Here is a 16,132-nt window from a genome sequence, read left to right on the forward strand (position 1 = left end):
AAGATAATGAAAAAAAACACAGATTTTAAGACAGGATTTTTTTTTTTAAATAGAAATTTTCTAACTTTTGGGATAATATGATCTGATAAAGAGAACATTTATATACATGTTTGAGCCAGAATGATTTGACATTTAAATATGACTTCCTTATGACTTTAACTATACAAAACAATTATTTATATCCCTTTTTCAGAAAAAATCATACTTTTAATCTGCACTGTTTAGATAAATTTGAGATTATTTAGTAATATTTTAGAAAATTGATTGCTTATAGTTGTAGCTTATAACCTTTAACTATTAAATTTTCCAGTTTTTTTCATTTTATATTCCTAACAGTTTTGTATGTTGGACCTCTTGTTATTTTCATATGGGAAACTCTTTCAGACACATAACCTTAATCCAGCCTCTGGACAGGCTTCTATCTTTTAATAAGACCAAACAGCAGATAGAGTGATGAACCAAGGCCTGCAGCCAACCTGAACCCTTATCTCCACCAGAGATAAGGCTTTTCATTTACTGGATGAATATCCGACCTTTCATGATAAATAATGCTGGGAGAATCCTGCTTATTCCTTCTTAAATGTCCTGAGATTTGTTGAAGTTTTTAGTGCTTTTTTTGAGAGAATTTTGAGTATTACTTGGAGTCGGTAGTTTATACATCTGTCACAAAGCAGCTCTGCAGATGGCTTTCCTACGTGCAGGATACTCTGGGATACCCTTAAACACGTGCTGGTACACTGTGACCGCTGCTCAGAGGGCTTATAGTGAAGCTTATGCTAATTGAATAAGTTGGCAAGCGATCAGAGCAGTGAAAGCACTCTGGTTCTGTTCCCTCATGTCAGTTCTGTTTGTTTAGGCCTTTAAATCCAACCTGTTTCTAAATAAAATATCTTAGAAGGATTAAAATCTGAGGATTCACAATGCCGGGTGAAGAACTGATACACTTTACCTGTGCTTTACTAAAAAACACAAAGTGTACTGACAATTATGTTTTGTCTGCTAAAAGCAAAAAAAATATATATTTTTTTCTGTTATAAAACTATAAAGACTTTTTTCAAGTTCAATATTTTCACAGCCACCTCAGAGATAGTTGGTTTTTTAACAAATTACAATTTCTTCTATGATGACACATTTATCTGTGTTCTTTAATTAAAAACATATATATGGTAAAAGCCTCACTTCAGGAAAAAAAAGGGAAAAAAACAGGTTTAGCTCATGGAAAGAAGAGCAAAAATTAAACATTTTCTTCTCTGATCTTTGAAATGTTGAACTGGTTGCTTTATGCATGAATGGTTCGAGCTAATCTGTCATTTTGCTGCTGGAAGCTCAGGACACTCTCTGTCATGAGAAGATTATCATGCCTGTGAGCTCCACAAGTGCAGGAAAGTGGATTTTATAACCTTTGAACCTAGATGGCTTCGTGTGTGCAAAGGGGAAGTCTTTTAAGCTCTTGTTTTGTTGCTGTATTAAGATCTAATTTGTTTACAGGATTTGATCTAAACTCTTGCATAGTATTTTTAAACTTCTTTCTCAGATTTTACATTTTTTTTCTTTTTTTTTCTTTTTCAGAAGAGTTTCATAAATTGTGTTCCTTTCAAATTGCGTTTCACTGATCTAATTCTCTTCACTCCAAGCCCGGTACAAATGTCGCTAACATCCATGCAGACCAATGCGTCCTCCTCCTCACTCCGTCCCATGATGTGATCTGTAAAACATAGTTTTAAAGTCATATGGAAGTCATATTTAAATGTGAAAGTTAGAAAATTTCTTAAAATCATATTTTTTTCTCGTTATCTTCTGCAGGCCAGTTAGTTGTACCTCAGCCTGAACACCTAAATTCAGCCAATCATATATCAACGGTCATCTGTCAATCACATTTTGACGATCAAAGCATCTTGATTTCTATGTCGCAGCTAATATAGGCAACGGTTTAAATAAGAAATAAGAACAATTTACTCCCATTGAGTTGCGTCCCAGTGTTCACGGGGATGGACGTCTGTGTCTTCGGCAGGCGTAGAGCTAACAGAACTGGCAGCGTTGCGAGGCAAGGGCTCAAACATGTACGGCTGGAAGCCTTCTACACCAAACCAAGCTTCTGCCGCCCTGGCGTCCTCTTCCACAACATCTTTGTCCCCGCTTTCCTCCTCTAAATAAAAAATGGATGACGGAGGAGACTCATCCACGACCTCCGACACTAAACTCTCCTCCTCTTGCATGTTTCCGCTGTCCATAGCGTTCCTTGACAGTGTCGTTTCTAAGTCACCAATTTAGTGCTACTTGGTCCCAATGGAATTTCCCATTGGGAACCTGCTAGCACTAAGTTGCTAACTGGTTAGCAAGATGCTTCCGACAAACCAGCCACAACCAAACTTGCTTGCGAACGTTCAAGCACAATTGACCCCCTTTGATCGACCCTTGTTTATAGATGCTGGAGATCGGCCTGTTTTCCAGTGTGTTTCTGTTTCTCTGACCGTGACTAACTGGATGTGCTCTCTTCATCCTCTGACATGGGAGCTGCCTTGGAGCTCGTCTGCCTGGCTGTGTGTTTCCTGGACGGGGCCGCCTTTTACAGCTGCTTTTTCTATGTCTGCTTCTGTCTCCTTGAACCCCAGTGGGCCTCAGCAGATGGCCGCTCACACTGAGCCTGGTTCTGCTTGAGGTTTCTTCCTGTTAAAAGGGAGTTTTTCCTCTCCACTGTCACTACAAGCATGCTTAGTGTGAGGGATTGCTGATGAGTCAATGAGTCGATGCAATCAGCTGGTTTTCCTTAGATAGAAAACTTTGTATCAATTTGACTGGATGATCTGGTTGAACTGTAAAGTGCCTTGAGATGACATGTGTTGTGAATTTGGCGCTATAAAAATAAACTGAATTAAATTGAACTGAATTGATAATTGACCAATCACATTCACTTTATTCACTAGTGTAAAGTCGGGCACCACTCGAGAGAATTCGGAGTTGTGTCATGATTGATTTAAGTGATCTGACCCACATGCAGAGAACCACTCAGAGACCAAGGGAAAACGTTTTAACAGGTTTATTAAATGTAGATGAAATACCGAAGTTGGATCTGGAACTCAGTGGACTGATGAACCGGAACTGGAAAGTCTGAAGGGGAGATCACAGTGATCAGTTCAGGGACTGTAGGAAATTTGACTGAGGCTTGAATATTACAGGAGAGGGACTCATGTTTGAGGGGGCTCTCGTCAATCCTTGAATCCAGCTTGTGGGGGTTAATCCAGAGAAGAACCACCTTCATCCTGGGATGCATGTTTCCCAGAAAGAGTGGCAGTAAAACTCAACAAATGTGTCTACTGATTGTGAGCAAAATCAGTTTTATTGACTGAACGTAGAAACAAACAATCCAAAAAAAAAAAAAATCCAAAGAGAAAATTTAAGAGTGCAAGCTGTGTTTACTTTTAAAGAATGACGGTTCGCTTTAGAAAAAGCATTAAAAGCAAAGAAAAAATGTGATTCAAAATAAATCCATAACAAGGTGCTTTCATGTTCATATTCTTGTATGATTATTTAAGGACAAGACCAGGTGACTCAGTGTAAGGTGTGAAAAAGGCCTGAATGTGTGTGTGTTGGGCGTGCTGGCTGTATATAAAGGAGTGATGCCACCATAAACTATGCCAGCTGGCAGAGTCAGATATCCTGTCCTGTAGTTTTGAAAAATCACAACCTGTCTACCTTTAATACCTGTAATTTCCTATGATTCTTTCTTGATAAGCAATCATCAATTGCCTCTAAAATTATTCACAAAGACAATTTATTTTCTGAATTTCATTTTCAGTCTTCCAGAAAGACAAATCAGTCACCAAACCCCATAATTATTTTTATTTATTCTATCCTAAGACAATCACCAGACTTAAAAAAAAAACCTCATATAGTAATGCGTTTTCATTGCGACCTGTCTGAATCATCCTTTCAGAATATTTTATTCCTGATGTATCTGACTCTCTGGGAATGCAACGAATCATTTAAAAATAAAATTTTAGCCCAATAATGTCTGCAGGAACATGTTGGATTAATACTTATGTCCTTTTCTACTCCTCTGAATATTCAAGAATGGCGCTTTGGAGCCTGTTTGCTCTGCAAAGCCATATATTGTTAAGGCCCCTGGTGCCGCACAATGGCAGCCCACTGCTCCCCAAGAGGATGGGTTAAATGCAGAGAGTTGATTTCATTTCTCTGTACTTGTGACAATTTAATCACTATAAAACGTTGGAAAAGGAATGCTGTTAGCAAGGTGGCTAATGTTTGCACCCTTCCAGCGTTGACAGCCATACAGGAGGAGGACTAAAGGAGCACTTTGTGGGGAGCGGGCTGCTGGGGATTTTGCTGGTCCAATCACTCTCTGGATTTTACATCAGGATTTTACTGAAGCCCAACGCAGATGAAAAAAGTCAGATTTTTCTAGCTGATTACTTCTTTAAATCTTCACTTTAAAATCAGTTATATCACTATAACGCCATAACAAGCATTTGCTTGATAATTGCAGTCACTTAAACATCATGAACCTAAATAAAAGAGAAATCGAAGAACATGAAAAGTTTTGCCCTTCAGAAGGGTCCCAACATTTTTTCAAAAATCTTTAATGTCAGCACTTCCTTCAATAAGGCTGTTTTTTTTTGCGGGATCAGCGTTATAAATGTGATTTCAAATGTAATTTAAGCAGCCTTTGCTGCCCTGATAGATCTGCTCCGTTCTGCTTTGTTGGCCTTTACTCATCTTTCACTTTTATTCCTCCTTTTTGTCTTTCTCTCTTTTCCTTTCCACCCTGTCCGGACTTCTCCATCTGTCCGTCTGTTAGAGTAAAGATGCCGGCATCAGGACTCTGGTCATGTTGGACGAGCAGGGAGGTAAGTCCAGAAGGAGAGATTACTGAACGCGGCTGTTTTGATCGAGTCTTCCCTGCTCCTGATTCGCTCTCCCTGCCTAAACATCCATCAAAGCACTAGAATATAAAATACATTAGATTCTTTTTATTTCCTCTGCAGTTATTATGTGGACAGCAAACATTAACCAGATTCTGTGCTAACATGACTAAGAAGATAATCCTGCATGTTGCTGTGGAGCTTTTTCAAGCAGACAAAATGCTCCATATAATTCTAGATTCTCAGCGATCACAGCTCCACTCAGGACATTCCTTAGTTTTAACTATTAGTTAGATTTGCAACATCAAAGATATATTTATAAATCTGTATTTATTAAGTCATATCAAAACTATGTATAGTTCAGGATGAATTGTTTGACCTTTTTGGTGAATGGAAGTCAGTAAATTTCAGCTTCCACTAAATTATTTTTACCCTTGCTTTACTAACTATCAGAATATTTTTTTTATATCTCCATCTTGAGCTAAGCTCTGGCAGCTGTTTTAAATTATAAACATTGTTAAAATAAATGAGAAAGTAGAGATCCATCATCACTAAATGATGTGCCAGATGTGCAATCATCCATTTATTACGGAGCACACATGGACCAGCATGTTAAACCTAACTTATATTTACATAGAATGTACAAAGAGATTTATTTTATTGTATTATTGTGTTTTTTTAGTCACATATTGTCTCTTTTGCTCTCTAGTCTCTTATGTTTTTTTTCAGAATTTCAGCACTAAACAGCTGATTCTTCATTATATTATGTGTAGAAACACTGATTCCACTTTGCAGATTAGATTATATTTTAATGCCTTATTGTTTTGCTGGATAGATTCATAATTATTTCTAAGTACTTTAAAATGACAAAAAGAACAATACATCTATGAACAAAGCAAACCTGAGACTCTTTGAAAACTTTTTAAGCAAACAGGGCCTTTCAAATATGACCTGATGCCACTTGAACTTTTTTGTCATATAACAACCACAAACTTCAATATATGTATGTTATTGAACTTTTATGGGATGGACCAACACTGAGCAAACTCAACTTCACATTGGGAGGAGAGGGACACATGGTGCAGAACTTAAAATCTACAAAGTGTGTCTCTTTGACTTCGAAACCAAATAAATAAAATCTGGTGCAACTAGCTGCCTTAAGAAGTCAGCTAATCAGAAATCCCTTTACTTGCATATACATATGTGTAAACATAATTCTACAAACATCACAGAGGTTTGTTTTAAAACCAGTGAGAAAACAGTCTCACTGTGATTAAAAAAAAAGGTTGGGCATGAAGAGAAATTGTTCACGGTTACTCTGGCGAGCTGCAAAGATCCATCGCTCATATATTCATTAGAAAGTGGCCCAGTCAAAGTCCAGCCTTCCAATCCATATTAAGGCAAGAAAATCAGTGTTCAAGTTCTCAATGCTTAAGCTATCTAACTTAGAAGAAAAAAAAAAATGACTCTTTAATGTGCAAAACGAATGTAGACCTTCCCCAAACAGCCCTGATTGTGTAGCTGCAACGAAAAGCGGTTCTGTAAATTATTGACTCAGACACATGCATTAGCACACAAAAAAAAGGTTACAATGGAAAAGCTATGTATCATTTTTCATTTTCTTATTCACCAATTCCTGTTGGTCAAATATTAAATCCCAATTAAATACATATGTTGAAATCTTTAGTTGAAGCATAACAAGATGTAGTTGGCCTCAAGAAGTGTAAGTTGTTTGCAACTCACGGTAAATACAGCGCTAGAGATTCAGGATAAAGCTCTTTTGTTCCTAAGCAAATGTTTGCACCGAATTTCAGAAGAAGTGCAAGTTATGTAATTCACATTACTTTTCAAGATTACATTTTTTTGCTACTTTTAGTAAGAGAATGAAAAAAAGATGTGTGCTGCACAAAATAGAAAACAAAATAATACATCCTTTGCAAAAAGGGATGCAAAATGATCCTAGGAGCTGTAGATGGCTTAACGGAACACTGAATGTTTACACTTTAACCACAAACCCTACATTTCAGGTTCAAAGGAAAAACAGACAATAACAGGTAATATGATGATGTTTAGGAAAATCCTCAAAAAAAAAAGCAGGACTTCAGGCTTTCTGCACACAATTCATGTAAGATATTATTTGTCAGGAGTTGAAGGAGAAGTTCTAGCCTTAGTGAAGAGGTTATATTCATCTATGGCCTATGCCTACCGTCAGGACAGTGTCATAAAAATGCTAGAGCAGATAAAGCTACTATGGCAAGATCCAAACCAAGAAGATAAAAGGTAATCTAAAAAATTTTGCAAAAACGGAGAATAGAAGTAGAATGTAGCAGAGAGAGAAATGATGGTATTTTTGTCCTCCAGCAACCTAAGACTATAGCAGCATAATTGTAGAGATACTCCAAGATAACCTCAGTCACTCTAAGCTTTATCAAAAAAGGAACATTTTAAACCTAGTCTTAGACATTCACAGCCATGTGTTATTTTAAAACTTTACATTAGGCTACACAAATGCAAAGCTTTGAAACAACATTGAGCTTAAAAACTGGAAACTGAGTTAACTTTGGAGTAATTGAATGGCAGTTTGAAGACTTACATTTCAATTTATATCCAGGTTTACATTTAATGACTGATTTTAGTTGATTTTAACACAAAACCACAATCAATTTGTTTTGTTTGTATTCAGATATATTAAAAGACTGGTCCATAGTGTAGTTATACGTATATGTTTGCAGGGTGTTTTTGTTTTGCTCTGTGCCTGACAGAGCAGCCTAATTGGCCTGTCACGGCAAAAGATAGCGTGTTATCCTCCTCTCCCTGCTTCTTGTTTCTCTGTGAAACTCCTGCAGAGTGCAAAGCTAACTGCTTTCACAGGTCACAAATCAATTCTTAGACATAATTCCCTACACCAATCTAGTATTTCTATACCTGACTTCAGCCTTAACTCCAATCTTCCTCTTTGTTTCTCTGTTTTATGCAGTTTGATTTTTTTCTGACTTCTCCCTCTTTTTTGATTATTTTTTTTCTATCTTGATGTGACACTGTCTGCAATAATGATGTCACTTTTTCCAATCTGCTAGAGGTTCTGTTTGATTTGGCCCATTATTTACTTCCTGTCATAGGGGTAAAAAAAGCTTGTAAAAGCTTGCCAAGCGTGTCATCATTAATACAGTCTTGTTGGCTTAAAGGCAGGGTGTGACTAATCCATCTGCCCTATACAAACAAGAGTGCACGCACACACAAAGCTCACACATAGGAAAAGATGTATCACTCCTCCCAGTGATCTATTACCTGTGGTGGAGGGGTCTCAGATGTTATTGAGCCTTTGTTGGTACATGCACGGTGACCTACATTTGAACAGGAGTGATAGCTAATGGATTGTGACTCTGATTTATAGAGCCCCTTTTAACATTTTAATAGGCAATTCCAAAATTCAATAATTTGTTCTCTAAAACTCCAAATTATGATTCTCAATTTAAAAAAAACAACTGCACTCCAGTTGTTTACATGGGATAATATATTGCTAATTTAAAATCTTAAACCTTTCTATTAAAATTTCCTATTTAATTTAACTTAGTTCCATTCATTTTATTTATACAGCAGCTAACTCACAACACATTAACACAATTACTACACAGAGCGTAGGACTAAGCACTGAAAAACAGGTCCAACTCTTTCATCTATACTATGAAGCTGTTGACAGCAGCAGCCCAGTTGATGGATTCCTCAGTGTCACAGCTACACAGAGCAGCAGGCCAGATGAAGCTACTGTAAAACAGAACATAAAAATAGAATTTAAATGATCAGATATTGAAAAACTGGAAAGAGAAGTGTAAGAAAAGATGGTCCTTATATCCTCCAGTACACTGAGCCTATAGCAGCATAGCTGTAGAGATAGCTCAGGAAAACTTAATCTACTCTAAGCTTTATCAAAAAGGAAAGTTTTAAGCCTAGCTTTAAAAGTAGACAGGATGTCTGCCTCAAAGACTAAAAATGGTAGTTGGTTCCACAGGAGAGGAGCCTGATAACTAAAAGATCTGCCTCCTGTTCTTATTTTAGAAATTCTAGGAACCACTAGTAAACCTGCAGATTGAGTGCTCTGTTAGTAACATAAGGAACCCTTAGAGCTCTGATATGTAATACATAAAAATTGAATCAAAAATTCCCAACTCAGTCATAGTCTAAACATGATTCAGTATGAAATAATTATATTTTGAAGAATACCAATAATCTTATTTATAATGAAATCAATCTCATTTCTACAGAATCCCACAAAGTCATTACTGCTGGTTTACTCTGTGTGACGTTGGTCACTAACTTAAGTAGAAGCCGCTTATTCTTCTTTATTATAAAGAGAAATGTGCTGCAAAGGATCACTGTATACAAAAGTAGTAAGTTTCCAGATTAAGTATGATTCTAGATGTATAGATCACAGTTATCTCTCCAGTTTCCTAGCTTTGAGCATTAAAGTACGTATCTTAGAGGTAAACAGTAAGTTCAATCATTTTCAGGTAGCGGTTGGTGGCTAAGTTTTCTGATGCAACAGGTAGTAAGAAAATAACACAAGAAAAACAATTTGTGAAGTGAAAGAAATGACTTGGCAGTGTTTTTCTGTAGTAAAGATAAAACTTTAAAAAAGCACAGATTCTTACATTTTTTGTAACTCATTTTCTGACAATGATCTTCAAAAGCAAAACTTACATTTTGGGGAGGAGAACTCGGTTAAATAAAACTCTAAAGGAAAATTGTAAAAATCAAAAATGGTTAGTTAGGACTTATGTTTTCCACAAACAACACCATATGTCAGCACAAGATCCAAAATATGAAGTTAAGAATGCAAGGGTCTGTGAACATTTTGAGGGAAGCCAACTGAGTAATATTTCTGGCTGCTCTACCCACCTCTGCTTGGACACAACTTAATGTTAGGTTTTTATCTTTTCAGGCTTTTATTTTGCAGCTTTGTTATATTGTTGGCATCGTTTAGTCCCTTGCTAAGTATTCACAACTTTAGAACATTTTCCTATTTCTTGACATTTCAGTCACAAACCTCAAAGTGTTTTAATGAAATTTTAGATGAAAGTGTTGAGTATTTTTTATATAGAAAGAAATTGAAATTTTATAAAAACTCTGAAAGGTGTGGTGTGTATTTCCAACATAATATTAGTACAGTTCCAGCCAGCTGCTCTTTGATGGTCTCAGAGAGAATGGACAGCATAATGAAAAAAAGGTACACCTTTGACAAACTTTAAGATCTAAATTTATAGTGTTTATTTAAGAATTTCAAAAACTGAACTAAAACACAGCTTTGGAAATCTTACAAAGACTGTATTTCCACATACTCTTTGTCAGTTCCAGAGGAAGAACATCTCAACTCTATTAAGTCAGGCTTGCTCCAAAGTCTGACCTCTATGGAAGAATTATTCAAATAAAGCCTGAGAACAAATCCTATTTGCAGTTCTTTACATCCCTTTGGTGACTCAAACTTATGAGAGAATATTCTCGGGTCAAATAGGACCAAAATGGAAAAAAAGCCATCATCTAAAAGGCTTTGTGGCTAAAAACATGTTATCCTCAGCACATCATCTCTACTGTGAAAGATATGCTCTGTGAGGGAGTTTTTCATCGGTTTAAGGTGTGAAGTGGATCAGATTTTAATGGAAGCGGGGTGGAGCTGAATGCAGGACGATAATGGAAAAATAAGCGTAATAGAATGGTTTGAATGGAAGATCAATCATTTGTTTCAATGGCCTAGTCATAGTCCAGCTTTAAAGGTCCTACATCATACTTTTATTATGCAATCCAAAGTCAACTCTAGGCATATCTATGATGAAATGTAGCTTTTTTTAACCAAAAAATATAAATTTTATGATAAATTGCTCATTTCCCGGGGGGGGTGGGTTCAAGCCAGAGGAAAGATGCTTTGTTTTCTCCCTCATAAGCCATCAATAAGCCAAAGAGCTACATGGGCTTGCTTGTGCACAATCAAATAACTTTCAAGACTGCTTGCATCAAAACTTTAGCTTATTGTGGATGTTAACAAGGTGTATCAGCATCATAAATTTGCTCTTGATGAAAAGCTATGCGATACAGTTATGTTGTGAGCATTTAGCTAGCGCTTTACACTTGAACAGCACAAAGTCTGTTAAAATTATTGTTTTTCCTGTCAATCAGCTGCTTCCATGGATGATATTTTGTCATGTTTAAGGACTAAAACACGTCATAAATCTACTTTGGTTTCTGGCAGAGTTCTTGAAGCTATCCGAACCAAAGTGCAGGTCACATAGGAAAACATCCTTAAGTGTCCGTTCCAAGCTCCAATATAAAAATGCAAAACATTTTGTTGAGTGATTTCCCCTTATGGTAGTTTGTAATTGTTTTGGGATTATTATATCCTCTTGGCGTGTTCCTAACTTTGCCACATCAACTCCTTTTAGAGCTGTGGATGGAGCCGTGAAATAGAGGAAACTATTGTTGAGGAGGGAACAAACGTGGCCGAATGATTTAAACAATACATCTACATTAAGTTTTATGATGCCAAAATAGCATTTTAAAGAGATTTAAATCCTAAAAAATAGTTTCTTTTGTATGATATAAGCCCCTTAATTCAATTCACAAATGTATCTGAATTCTTGAAAAAAAAAAAAAAAAGATGTATACAGTCTTTCTATCCAATCTGACTAAACTTTAAAAATTATATACTGAAAATAATTCCAGTAGAATGGTTTTAGAAGGTATTTATTAAAGAGGGCTGAGAGTAAATGCACACCACACTATTCAGGAAGCCAGTTTTATTGTCTTTCCTCGTCTGTATAAAAGTTCCCTGTGAATGAAGGCGATTGACTGATTCTACTTCACAACCAACTGCTACGTTTTGTTGATTTATCACATCAAGTCCCAATAAAATATTGATAAAATAGTTAAGAAATTGTTATTTACGGTATAGTTTATTACATAGTGAAATAAAATAACGATCTACCCCTTTCAGCAAAGTATTAACATTAAACTAAGAGTCATTTTAGTGATCAACCTTTCCACACAGGCATTTAGGGATAAACTGGTTTGGCTCCGGTTTGCTGCCTGAAACTGTCTGGATTAGGAGAGGAAGTGGAGTGACAGGGTGGGACAAAGGCAACAGAAAACATGAGTATACCACCATGTTTAGGCTTAAAAAAAATTAAAAAGTAAAAGCTCTGCTTTGTTTATTCTTTCACATAAATTGACAATGTAAAGAAATACATTAAAGTCTCTAGTTCTCATGAAACAAACTGTGAAAAAGTTTTAAAGGTGTGAATACTTTTTCAACACAACGTATAATAGAAGCTCTACCTGTCGCTCAGACTATTTCTGTCTGCTCCGTTTCTTCAGATCTACTTTCTGCTTATTAGTGTTTGAGATCTTATTTCAGCTGTTAAGCTTTAGCTTATTGAATTAGCCATGAATTCATCCGCAGCAGTGAAGCAGTTGAAGTGGAAGAATAACCCTCTTTATGTACAGATGCACTTCTGGATGAGGCACTTACCTGCTGCCTCTCAAGAAAATCAAAAATATCCTTTGGAATGGAGGTAGGTATGGGGGGAATTTTATTTCATTATTTTTGCCAGCAAAGAACAGAAAATGGAAATCCAGATATAAAACTTTGAAAATCCTTTTAATTAAAAAAGGTTTACTGTTTTCTCTGATTTTTGTTTTTTCCAAATTACCTTTTTTTTCAGATTGAATTTTAAGAATTATATTATTTTGAATTTGGTTTTGTAGATCATAAATTCCCAATGCAAACGCTTTATCTTAAATAGTTAAAATCTTGCTACGGTCGATGTAGACCAATAAAAAAGTTTCTTTGATCCTCAGTCCAAGGGGAAAGCCCGCCCCCAAAAGTGAAAATAATGCGATATGTAAAACTCAGTTTAAAAAGAAAGAAATTTGTAAAACTTAAACAAAATAATAATAATATGGAAATATGAAATCAGTAAAAAAAACAACTTTTCTCTCTCTTTTCTCTTTTTTTAAATTAAAACATTTGTCAAAGTTTAATTTCTGGAATGCTGATGAAGGTTCTCAGTCATCCAGGTCATAGTCTTAGTTTTCAAGATTTGAAGACTCAATTCAAATTTGAATTCAAATTTGAATTCAAATTTGAATTGAGAAAGCTTCCTGGAGAGGTGGCCAAATGTCTTCAAATCTTGAAAACCAAGTCCAGTGGATATTTTTTGAATTTTTACGGAATAGTTTCTGGAATGCATTATTTAAAAATTTCAATTTACAAAACATGTTCTTTGCTTGCAAAAATAATGTAACAAAATTCACTCCTCAGGAAGGTAGAAAAAAGAGTTTCTTGCAAATGAACAGAAGATTCTCTCTGTTGGAGTTCATTTTGTTGGGATAGACATGAGGTCCTCTCAATCCTTGCCGCCCGCTTTGCCTTCTGCATTTAGTCTCTTAGCACCATAGAGCGCCAACTCAACGTAAAACCAGGCAGCTTCATTTCACTGCTCTCGTGCCTCTGTCCTCACCAGAACAACTTGATCGTGTGGAGGAGGGCATGAACAAGGTGAACGCAGACCTGAAGGAGGCCGAGAAAGATTTAAAAGATATAGGACAGTGCTGTGGTCTGATATGCCCATGTGTTAAGAAGTAGGTACCGGCCAGGAGCCTCCAGCTCTTGCCTGTCCAGTGCTGGTGGTGGTGATGGTGATGTCTGATGTCTCTCTTGTCACAGTCTATGTCTTTTTTTGTCTCCTCTCCTCCCTCCCTCCCCTTTACTCCCCTCTCTGTTTTTTTTCCCACCTCTCTTCTCTTCTTATGTGCTTTCGTTCTTGTGATGGGATAAATGACAATGTGTTGCTAATCAGAACAACTGGAGCGCATCGAGGAGGGGATGGACCAAATCAATAAGGACATGATGGATGCAGAAAAGAATTTGAACAATCTAGGACAGTTCTGTGGTCTATGTTCATGTCCCTGTAACAAGTAGGTGCTGCCTGTGTCTCCTGACTGCATGTGTTTCAGTGCCTGCCTGCCTGCCTTTCTATCCATCTGCCTGCTTCTGGTGTGTAGAATATGGTCATTTGTGTTGTGGGCATTTAGACATGAAGCCACAACAATGTCTGAACAGGCATGAGCACAGCATGCACACGCACATGTATGTGTTTGAACTGAAAATGGTGAAGCATGTGCACAAGAGTTTTGCTTTGTTATTTTGTTGGCCGTGCATTTTCTTTACAGTCTCAATGGCATCTGCCACCAAAAGCCCTTCATTCCACAGTGGATGAAAGATTCCCTTCCAGCAGGTAGCAGCATCAGCAAGGATCTCGAAAACGGCTCCAACTAAACCTTTCAGTCCATCCTTCACTGTTACAGCTTCCCCAAAACACTATGCCTCTGCATGCTGTGTGGAGGCCTAGCAAAAAGAAAAACAAAATCAGTTGAACATAATTATTTTGCTTCCCCCTAAAGATCTTTAATTAAATTATTTTTTTTGCAAAATCTTTTATTTATTACCATTTGGTGTTTCTTCTTTAGGTGATAATAAATTGCCAGCGTTAAAGCTCCACTTTGTATCTGATGTTTGAAATGTTCACAATTATTTTGATCATGCAGAAACATGTGAATATGAAAGGGACAATTTATTTTACTGTTGCACAGCTATTTTTTTGTTGTTTTTGTAAAGCTAAAGGAATTTCTACCTTTCAATTTCAATCACGTTTGTTCGGTTTTACAGATGCATCGTTAAAGATATTGTTTGAAACTGAAATATTTCAAAAGACCAATAACAAAAAGAGCCCAACAAAATGCAGAGGGAGGACAAACTGTAGAAGGTGTCACCGAAGAAAGGCCCTTTGACGGAGGTTAGCAGGTGTCTCCATAGATAATTATGGAAAGTTGAGTGAAAGGAAAAAAACATTGCAAATCAAATCCTTGAGAGGATTTTGCAAAACTTGATTAACTTCACAATAAATATACCTTAGCTGGTGGTTCAAGGGCCGCCTCACCTTGTGCTGTCCAGTACTTTTGTTGCTTTTCGTATGTCAGGCCAATTCTGAACGAGAGGCGACATAAGGAGCGTCTTACAATGGCAAAAAGCTTCAAGTCTATGCAAAACATAGAAACTCATTTCTAGGCTAATATTTAACCCTTTAAAGCCCGATCCAGGAATAAAACAAAACTGAAAATTGCTTTTTTTTTGGTTCGAAGTCCTTATTTGGCCTTTTAACAAAATATGTAAAAAGAAAAACAGAAATACATTTTTGATATTAATAATTTCTTACTATGCGATAAGTCAATATTATTTTTTGTGTAGTCTCCTGCCCTCTGTTATCAGGTTTATCTGATTGTGAACAATAGGATTTTGAGCAAAGTTTTTACCATTAAATTATGCAAAAGGTGTCAGACGCAAAACATTTCAGAAACCGTACGTATCAAATATGATACATTTGGCATTACAGGGTTAAATATAAAACCTCATGTTTTAGGAATGTTGAGTAAAATTCCACTTTTGAAATGAGAAAAAAATATTAATTAATTAAAAAGTCTGATATAATCCACTTTCTTGAAAGAGGACCAAAAATGATTAATAATGTTTTATTTTGGGGTAACAGGAAATATTTCTGGACCCCTGAGTTAAAGTACAAGAAGTTTACTAAAATTCACCAAGTTTTACTTATGATTATTTATTTCTATCAAAAGGATCTCTCTTTCATTTATGAGTTTAGTTAACAAGTTTTCTGAGCTGAAATCTCTTTTAGGGCTTATTTGTAATTTGAAAAGTAAATCCCATATATCTGGTCTTTAAGAGCCAAACTATGGCATCTGAATCAAGTGTGTTTATTTTATATCTGGAGAGCAGTATTCTTTCTCAGAGCTATAGGAAATGCAAGTGTCTGTCCGAAAAAAAAAAAAAAAAAAAGATAAATAAATAAATAGGAGAAACAGACCAGCCTTTAATGATACTGTTTTTGTTTTTTTGGGGGTACATCCCTGTGATCAAAGTTATTTTTTTTCTTCGGGCAAATTTATAAGTTATTTAATCACTATTCTCCCTATAAGAACCTTCAAATGCCATTTGCTGTGGTTGGTTTTTTTTTTTTTTGTTTGTTTTTTTACCAAATGCGATGTAGGAAAATATTGTTTAGTTACTTGACTGTTAAAAAAACCCACTGCAGTGTAAATGCCTTAAAGCTACAGTGTGTAATAATTACAGGGATATACAGTCAGAAATGTAATATATTATACATAACTATGTTATTTATCATCATCTA

General features: G+C 36.1%; 1 protein-coding gene across 1 annotated transcript in view; it reads left to right on the forward strand.

Annotated features, from left to right (window-relative positions):
- LOC107097402 (synaptosomal-associated protein 25-A-like) overlaps nt 1-16,132 on the forward strand; it is a 52,534-nt gene that overhangs the window by 28,245 nt on the left and 8,157 nt on the right. Inside the window, exons 4-5 of the mRNA XM_015394534.1 lie at nt 4,817-4,865; nt 13,727-13,844. Coding sequence (XP_015250020.1) covers nt 4,817-4,865; nt 13,727-13,844 — 167 coding nt within the window. The remainder of the gene's footprint in view (nt 1-4,816; nt 4,866-13,726; nt 13,845-16,132) is intronic.

Source organism: Cyprinodon variegatus, unplaced genomic scaffold (genome assembly GCF_000732505.1).
Source record: "Cyprinodon variegatus isolate N-32 unplaced genomic scaffold, C_variegatus-1.0 Scaffold692, whole genome shotgun sequence".
Taxonomy (NCBI): domain Eukaryota; kingdom Metazoa; phylum Chordata; class Actinopteri; order Cyprinodontiformes; family Cyprinodontidae; genus Cyprinodon; species Cyprinodon variegatus.